This window comes from Sinocyclocheilus grahami, unplaced genomic scaffold, assembly GCF_001515645.1.
Source record: "Sinocyclocheilus grahami isolate Dianchi unplaced genomic scaffold, SAMN03320097.WGS_v1.1 scaffold638.1, whole genome shotgun sequence".
NCBI classification, from domain to species: domain Eukaryota; kingdom Metazoa; phylum Chordata; class Actinopteri; order Cypriniformes; family Cyprinidae; genus Sinocyclocheilus; species Sinocyclocheilus grahami.
Window position 1 is genome coordinate 50,255 of NW_015505817.1, and position 9,381 is coordinate 59,635.

The following is a 9,381-nucleotide window of genomic DNA, read 5'->3' on the forward strand; positions in this document are numbered from 1 at the left end:
ATAAAAAAATTTTAAAAGTTGCATGTCATATTTAAATATATTTGTAATATATATATATTTACTACACATTTGTAGTGATCATGTTGCAATTTAGTACCTTTAAAATATATGAACTTTTAACGTAATATTGAATAACACGCTACATTTAAAATTATAATCAAGTACTTTTTACATGCGCTTTAGTATGTTAGTCAGCACTTAAAATTAAAGTACGACCAAATATTAAAATAATAATTGCTTTAAATTTGACATTACAAAGTGCACTTTTTGTAAGTGTGTTATGAAACGTAGGTTACACTTGATTTTGTTACTTACAATAGGATTCAGGGTTTGGTGTGGGGTTAGTTGCATGCAATATACACGTACATGAAAGAACCGTTTTTACAAAAATAAAAGCACTTATTTTTTGCAAGGGGTGTGTATATAAAATAGAAATTTTTTTCATGCTTTGTTCTAATGGTGAAATGCCTTTTTCTACATTTTTTTATGTTATACATTTTTTTAAAGCAATTTTGGATCTCTGACAACAGTGGGTTTGTTTGAAATGACATATTTAGATATTTCAGAGCAAGATGTATAATGCATATCATCAGAAACCGAGACGTTCTGGCGTTATCACCCAACCCTATCATTTACTTGCAGCTAGATTCATTTCTTTCTGCACAGTCGACAGTGTCAGTGCTCGCAGTGGAAGGAAAAAGGATACAAAGCAGCATGCAGGAAGTTACAGCTCCGGACAACAGGAAGCGAGGGATTCCTGCTCGCCTGCCTTCATTCCTCAGGTTGACCTTTAGGGTCATGAAAGACTGGACCCAGCAGAACAGTGTTCCTAGGCCAAAGGTCATGGACGTGCCAATGTTGTGCAGCTCCTCATCGTTGGACAGCTAGATCAGCAAAAACAAACGAGGTGTTAAGGTGAAAATAGATCACTTAAAAAGTAATGCAGAATTCATTTCATTCATTTAAATGTGTAGAAATGTTTCATTTTGGCATGAAAGAATATCTGTTAATAAGTGGCTCAATATTTTGTTTGCAAAACAAAAAATCATACCTGGAAATTCCCAACTAAAGTCATACCAAAGCAGGCAAGAGACAAAGCCACCAGACTGCCGATGTTGAGCCAGGGTTTATGCACTCTCGGCTTCAGCTGCAGATATCGCAGCACTCCCAGAATGAAGCCTGGAGCCCGAGAGACCATGAACATTTATTTCAAACAATTCTACATTCATTCCAAGATGTAGATGAGTTTGTTTCTTTATCAGATTTGGAGCACTGCATCACCGTCTCGCCAATGGAAGTGAATGGGTGCCGTCAGAATGAGAGTCCAAACAGCTGATAAAAACATCACAATAATCCACTCCAGTCCATCAGTGAACATCTTGAGAAGATGAAAGCTGTGTGTTTGTAAGAAACTAATCCACCATTACGCTGTTTTTAACTTCAAACTGTTGCTTCCAACTAAAATGCATGCCTTCTATTCATAACATTGCTTCCTCCAGAGAACTGTCGTCATGGGGCCGTTCCTCGTACCTCGCTGAATACATCCGAGATGATCTATGATCTAATCGTGATAACTGATCTCTGGCTAATTTGGTTCTTCAAACGAATTTGCGGATTTGATTCAAACATCTGGATTAAGTTGTCTAAGATCAGTGCGCGTTCTCGTGTTCCCCGTAAAGGGCAGATGTATCGATACTCGAGACCACGATCAGCAATCAGTGTTGCCAACTGCTGTCAATTGAAAGCAGCTAAAACTGTAGCTAAATGTCACTAGATGACATCACAATGGCTAAAATAACTCTTAAGTGCAAGCTGGATGTAATGTTTTCAGACACTTAATTACATGTTAATTGCTATTAAGTGAAAATGTATTTATAGTTCAAATTTAGCACATAAGTACATCTTTATATGTAATTTCATAATTACCTCTATTGGCTTTAAAATATTATAAAAGTTAAAGTGAACTGCCGAATGTACATTGTACACATTTATGGAAAACTAAAATATTTTAATGACATTTTTTACTTGAATGTCATATTTAAATATATTTGTAATGCATATTTACTACACATGCTACACTTTTGTGGTGATCAAGTTGCAATTTAGTACTTTTAAAATATGTGAATTTTTAATGTCATTTTGAATAACACACTACAGTTCAAATTATAATCAAGTACTTCACATGAGCTTTAGTATGTTAGTCAACACCAACATTAGTGAACTACTTTAAAGCATGGCAAAAGATTATTAATAATGATTTAAAATGTACTTTAAAGTAAAATGTTTAATTTGACATTATTAGAAAGTACTCTTTTAAAGTGTTTTTATAAACGTAGGTTACACTTTAAGGTGTCTTGTTACAATAGGATTAGGGTTAGGATTCGGGTTTGGTGTGGGGTTCAGTTGCAAGAACTATTATGCATAATTTACTGTTGTTATTATTATAGTAAGTACATGGTAGTCTAAGTTAATACATATTTTATATATGTATATGTGAAAGAACATTTTTGGCAAAAATATAATGTTTAGGTTAAAAGTACTTAAAGTACACTTATTTTTCGCAAGGGTTGTGTATACAAAATGGAAATTATTTTTTATGCTGCTTTGTTCAAATGGTGAAACGCCTTTTTCTGAATTTTTAATGTTATAATTTTTCAGTGGGTTTTGTTTGAAAGAACATATTTAGATATTTCAGAGCAAGATATATAATGCACATCATCAGAAATCGAGATATTCTGGTGTTATCACCCAGCCCTATAAAAATACTAGAGTTCATCCTCACGATAAGCATCTTTTTCTGCACAGTCAACAAATGCAGTGCTCGCATATATTGTTTTAGTTAAGTGAGCTTACGATGGAAGGAAAAAGGATACAAAGCAGCATGCAGGAAGTTACAGCTCCGGACAACAGGAAGCGAGGGATTCCTGCTCGCCTGCCTTCATTCCTCAGGTTGACCTTTAGGGTCATGAAAGACTGGACCCAGCAGAACAGTGTTCCTAGGCCAAAGGTCATGGACGTGCCAATGTTGTGCAGCTCCTCATCGTTGGACAGCTAGATCAGCAAAAACAAACGAGGTGTTAAGGTGAAAATAGATCACTTAAAAAGTAATGCAGAATTCATTTCATTCATTTAAATGTGTAGAAATGTTTCATTTTGGCATGAAAGAATATCTGTTAATAAGTGGCTCAATATTTTGTTTGCAAAACAAAAAATCATACCTGGAAATTCCCAACTAAAGTCATACCAAAGCAGGCAAGAGACAAAGCCACCAGACTGCCGATGTTGAGCCAGGGTTTATGCACTCTCGGCTTCAGCTGCAGATATCGCAGCACTCCCAGAATGAAGCCTGGAGCCCGAGAGACCATGAACATTTATTTCAAACAATTCTACATTCATTCCAAGATGTAGATGAGTTTGTTTCTTTATCAGATTTGGAGCACTGCATCACCGTCTCGCCAATGGAAGTGAATGGGTGCCGTCAGAATGAGAGTCCAAACAGCTGATAAAAACATCACAATAATCCACTCCAGTCCATCAGTGAACATCTTGAGAAGATGAAAGCTGTGTGTTTGTAAGAAACTAATCCACCATTACGCTGTTTTTAACTTCAAACTGTTGCTTCCAACTAAAATGCATGCCTTCTATTCATAACATTGCTTCCTCCAGAGAACTGTCGTCATGGGGCCGTTCCTCGTACCTCGCTGAATACATCCGAGATGATCTATGATCTAATCGTGATAACTGATCTCTGGCTAATTTGGTTCTTCAAACGAATTTGCGGATTTGATTCAAACATCTGGATTCAGTTGTCTAAGATCAGTGCGCGTTCTCGTGTTCCCCGTAAAGGGCAGATGTATCGATACTCGAGACCACGATCAGCAATCAGTGTTGCCAACTGCTGTCAATTGAAAGCAGCTAAAACTGTAGCTAAATGTCACTAGATGACATCACAATGGCTATATAAAGATGAATATAGATCAGTGGGCAAGGTGAGAACTTAGATACGGTTTATCCAAGAAGTTGCTATATTTGTCCCTAAACCTTTGAAAAAAGTCTCAAAAGGGGTGGGGAAGTCACTGAATCTAGCTACAAAATTGCTAAATTGGCAACACTGTCAGCAATGCAGCGATTGGCCGGCGGCAAGACAGCAACGTAAGGACATCATATAATTAAAAAAGACACCTGACGGGAAAACTTGACACGTTTCTGGAAACAGCCAAGCGAACAAAACTACATAAATGTAATAATAGATCAATGAAATGTGCTCTGTTTTTATAGATTTTTTTACGTGATTATTTATATTCATGATTTGTAGTATTTGTACAGGCATTTCAATTTTTATTTCAGTGTTGTAATTAGCAATTCATTTAATTTTATCGGTTTGTTACGTGACCGCATTAATTCAAGTTTCTTTAGTATCTGCGTCTCCTGCGCTCCAGCAAGCCACGCCCATAATATCTATCAGCACTCAAATTAATGCACGGCTCAGATTAACTGTACAGCATGTGTGTAAGACTCCAATACAATTATAGAGTTATTATTTCATCACGGATACATTTTTGAATGAGTGAACCTGGCTGTGTCTATAGTGTTATAGATGATGACTACACAACATTATAATATTTTTGTATTCATTTTTAAATGATTATTATTGTAAGTTACCGTCCCTGGATCAGAAGGGTACTCTTCTAATAAAGCAGCAGTGGCTGGGACAGATTTTAAGTATCGGTTCCGCTTACAAAGATGCGATCTAATCCTGTTTACATGAAATAAGCTGCTCCCGAGCAGGTTTAAGCGTACGGACCTGTTGACGGCAAGTCTGGGATGAGCTTCGAGGAACCAAACAATCCAAGATCACGCCAAATCATCAACAATCAAATCCAGCTAACTGAGTTAGCCACGTGCGAAGAACAGACCCCTGGTCTGAATCAAGAGAGAAATCTGCAAAAAGAAAACAGTCCAAAACCGCTCTAATATGTGGCTGGATTTTGATGTGAGAGACAACAGATGATGGACTTTGTCTCTGGAGGAAGCGTTATTATAGACTCGTATTTTAGCCAGAAGTGACAGTTTAAAGTTTATGATTTGTTTCTTACAAACACACAGCTTTCGTCTTCTCCAGATGTTCACTGATGGACCGGAGTGCTGTGGATTATTGTGATGTTTTTATCAGCTGTTTGGACTCTCATTCTGACGGCACCCATTCACTGCAGAGCATCCATCTGATGAAGAAACAAACTCATCTACATCTTGAATGGTCGGAGTAAGTTTTAAGAAATTTTCGTTTTTTTTTGGTGAACTATTCCGAACTAAACTGCTGTTCATATGATGTTGGTGGACAGTGCAACAATTGCATCAGGCTACAATTTCAGTGCATATGAAGTAATGATTATAGTAGTCGTTAGCTCTTAGCTCTTTCTGTTTATAAGACCAAGTCCTCTGATAGGATCTGAGCACCATTCATACCTACAAAGGCTGCCATGTTCATGACTTGACTGAACACACAGCTGGCAGGTGGAGCATTGCCTGCGATGCTAAACAGCAAAGACAGCGCATAAGAACATTTCTCAACCTCTAAACAAATCGTGCAATTCATAATAACATTCATACAGATTTACCTGATATATGGAGGAGATTTCGATTCTGACCTCCTAGGAAAATCAGTTTGAAGGAGGCATAAATATTGATTTCTTAGATGAAATAATTGGCTTGCGATAGAGGGATATGTCCTTACTTGTACTCTGCACTGAGTGGGGTGATTTTCTCATCCTCCACAGCAATGAAATACCTGTTTAGAATGAAATTATATAACATTTATCTTAAATCATTGACCTGGAAACAGACAAAGCAGGTGTCGGATACTCACACCACCCAGAGACCAGCAGCTGTGAAGAAAGAAAACATTACAGGCAGAAACACCCATGGGCTGCACTTCCTCATGTCTCCTTGTGAACGTCAATAAAACAGCCCTGCAATAAAACCAACAGCATATTCTAACATCCTACATTCATACTCTAACAAATGCATCACATTTAAAGTGCAACAGTGGCTGCCCCATTTTTATATTTTTTTTATATTTTTTCCTTACAAATGTTAGTCCATTACAGATTACTTTATGAAAATTGTAGTTAGTAATGTAATCTGGGTTACTCATTTTAGGTGCATTCTGACTACTTTTTAGATTTATTTTACATGACTTTTACCTATAACTTGTTTTAAACATACCATAAAATGTACCACATTTATATTTTTTTTAAAAAGCACAATGAAAGAAAATATATTTCATTCTTTGATATCATAAAATGCATTTAACATTAAGCTTTTCAAATCTAAATAGTACAACGCACAGTATGATTTTTTTGTAAGGAAACTTTAAAAGAGAAAAGAAATCAAACAATTATAAGTAAATTGCTGCCATTGTGAATAATACGTAATCATGTAATCCATAATAAGTAACTAATCGGATTATGAGTATTTTAAAATGCAATAGAATCTAATTACAAGTGCTTACTTTTTGTAAGAGCCAGATCACATGTAATCAGTTACTACTCGGCTCTGGTTATCCAATCATTTTCTTCAAATGAATTTCAAAAAAAGATTCTTCAATAAAAAGTTATTTGCAACATTAGACCATATGATTTAAAAATGTAAATCTGAATTAATGAACTACTGATCTCACGAAGCATTGTGAGTTATGTAACTGAATCAAAAAAGGATATTTATTGCAAGTTTATTCCAAAAATTGTAGTTTTTACCTCTTGTTAAAGAAGTGTGCTTAATTCTTCCGAAAGTGCACTTGTAGTGTACTTATTTTTTTTAAATAGTATATATATATATTTAATATATTAATAGTGTATATATATATATATATATTAAACTGTACTTGCAGGTAATATATTAATGAAATAAAAGGCAGCTTAATTGTACTCAGAGTGCGTAGTTTTGTGACTGCCTTAACACATTTAAAGTGATAGTTCATCCAAAAAGAAAATCCGGTCAACATTTAGTATTTTACCTCAAGTTGTTCCAAACCTGTATGAGTTTCTGTCATAAAAGAAGATATTTTGAAGAATGTTGGTAACCAAACCATTGGCGGTGGCCATTGTCTTCCATATAAATATATACAGTGGGGCAAAAAAGTATTTAGTCAGCCACCAATTGTGCAAGTTCTCCCACTTAAAAAGATGAGAGAGGCCTGTAATTTTCATCATAGGTATACCTCAACTATGAGAGACAAAATGAGAAAAAAAAATCCAGAAAATCACATTGTAGGATTTTTAAAGAATTAATTGGTAAATTCCTCGGTAAAATAAGTATTTGGTCACCTACAAACAAGCAAGATTTCTGGCCCTCACAGACCTGTAACTTCTTCTTTAAGAGGCTCATCTGTCCTCCACTCGTTACCTGTATTAATGGCATCTGTTTGAAATGGCTAACATCAGCTCTTTGGTTGCATTCTTAGAAATATTATTTTATGTGTGTGTGTGTGTGCGCGCGTGTGTGTGTGCGCGCGCGTGTGTGTGTGTGTGTGTGTGTGTGTGCGCGCGCGTGTGTGTGTACGTGTGTGTGTGTGTGTGTGTGTACGTGTGTGTGTACGTGTGTGTGTGTGTGTGTGTGTGTGTGTGTGTGTATGCACTTTACTGTGAATGGGACAGGAATCAAACCACTGACCAGCCTCGAGATGTCTTGGAGAATGTCGACAGGGTTCAGTCTACTGAGACAAAACAAAAAGCAGTCCTTTTACTGGCACACTCCAGTGTGCCTGACATCTGAAGGCGTCTATAAAGCATGCATTGTTAATATGACAGCAGGTTTATTGATCAGTAAATGTCCATTCCTTGATTTGGTGCTCGTGGACAGCGCCTCAGTGCTGAAATAGTGTGGCCAGTGACCGAGATCAGGATCATTTCCCTGGTTCCACATTCACTAATCCAGATGCAGAAACGGTAGGAAATAGGATAATAAATGGCCTAACTTATTTATCAGCTTGATATGATGGACTTTATTAGCCATACTATAGGATAGCAATGCAACATTTAAAAAATAATGTATTTCTTACGACTCAAAATAATAAAATGACACCTTAGTTTAGCGGACAAACCCAAATATTGACCATGTTCACTCTGAATCGAGATACACAGCATGAAATGTCTGAAATAACTCATTGGGCGGCATTAATATTGCGCGATACTGATCTGTAAAGCTGTCCGTATTGTCTTCGCCATTAAAATGGGAGATAGCGCATCATTTAATAAAAGTAATACATTGTGAACGACGAGTATAAAAGCCATACCTTGTAGACAGCACACTCTTCTGTCGCGTATAAAGCCCGTGTCCTCTTCATCTCATTAGCACTGCGCGACGGACATCGTTTGCGTTGGGCTGTGTCTGAGAGAGCCGGGGAACGGGTTTGGCTTCACCGAGAGATGAGCTGCACGGCTTGGGCCGACGGACTCGGGCGCTATTTCTCAGACAGACATTGCGCCGTGGATCTTCTTACGAGTCAGGTCCGATTCGCAGGCGAGTCGTTCTTTTGAACCGGTTCTTTCAAGGATTCAAACGAACCGATTCGCAAAGCATTCGGACTTCGCCGCGGATCCAGCGCTGCACCAGGCCACAGGTTGGAATAGAATAGAATTATTATTTTGTATTATTATTTAAATACGTTTCACAAGAAAATACAATTTAGTATCTCTGCTTAAAACATCACGTTTGAAGTATTGTCGTTTCTTTATAATTATTAATACAATTTCTAAGGCTACTAACAATTTCTGAATGAGGTGAATCCTAAATATGTTTTTTGTTTTGTTTTGTTTTTCATGGTTTGTGAATAAAAACGCAGTTATAACTACATATGCAAAGTGAAACCATTATGAAAAGTAAAACAACCGGTTTTGTTGTTGTTAGATCGTCTTCTCTCTTGAACCTTTGTCAGATACACATTTACACAGGGCTCTTACCGTGATATTAAACACAAATACAACTCAATGCAAGCTAAAGGTAAGGCTAATGACTTTCGAAAGTTTAAATCGAAATCAAAACTACGCGCCATTAACACTAACTCAAACGAAACTGAAATTAAAAAAACTAAATACAAAACAAACATAAAAACTGGTCAAAGTTGTTATCAACCCTGACAGCAAAAGCAGTGTTTCTATAGCGTTAGCTGTTAACGCGATAAGCGTGTGAAAGAACAGAGCTATATGTCAGATTTCAGCTTTTATGCCACAGTTTGTTAAAGTTAACGTGTTGGTGTGTACACTTACCATTAAACACACACAGGAGCTGATCTGGGGTGCGTTTCTCAAAAGAAACTATGGTCAGAAGTTCCGTCACTGCCAATAGAGTTCCAATAGAGTGCCAATAGAGTGCCAATAGAGT

At 36.8% G+C, this 9,381-nt stretch overlaps 3 protein-coding genes across 3 annotated transcripts in view; 1 reads left to right on the top strand and 2 right to left on the bottom strand.

Moving 5' to 3' along the window:
• Nucleotides 1-535: 535 nt before the first annotated feature.
• On the bottom strand, nt 536-1,323 carry LOC107558253 (transmembrane protein 150C-like). The gene is made up of 2 exons (XM_016241883.1): nt 1,052-1,323; nt 536-884 (listed from the first exon to the last, which is right to left on the bottom strand). The coding sequence occupies exons 1-2, from the start codon at nt 1,202-1,204 to the stop codon at nt 633-635; spliced, it is 405 nt and encodes a 134-aa protein (XP_016097369.1). The 5' UTR covers nt 1,205-1,323; the 3' UTR covers nt 536-632.
• A 1,512-nt stretch (nt 1,324-2,835) lies between these two features.
• On the bottom strand, nt 2,836-6,139 carry LOC107558242 (transmembrane protein 150C-like). The gene is made up of 6 exons (XM_016241872.1): nt 5,867-6,139; nt 5,735-5,788; nt 5,619-5,651; nt 5,467-5,534; nt 3,219-3,346; nt 2,836-3,051 (listed from the first exon to the last, which is right to left on the bottom strand). The coding sequence occupies exons 1-6, from the start codon at nt 5,938-5,940 to the stop codon at nt 2,836-2,838; spliced, it is 573 nt and encodes a 190-aa protein (XP_016097358.1). The 5' UTR covers nt 5,941-6,139.
• Nucleotides 6,140-8,593: 2,454 nt separating this feature from the next.
• The window catches only part of LOC107558244 (histone-arginine methyltransferase CARM1-like), a 30,761-nt gene continuing 29,973 nt past the window's right edge, over nt 8,594-9,381 (top strand). Inside the window, exon 1 of the mRNA XM_016241873.1 lies at nt 8,594-8,620. The gene's annotated coding sequence lies outside the window, so the exon portion shown is untranslated. The remainder of the gene's footprint in view (nt 8,621-9,381) is intronic.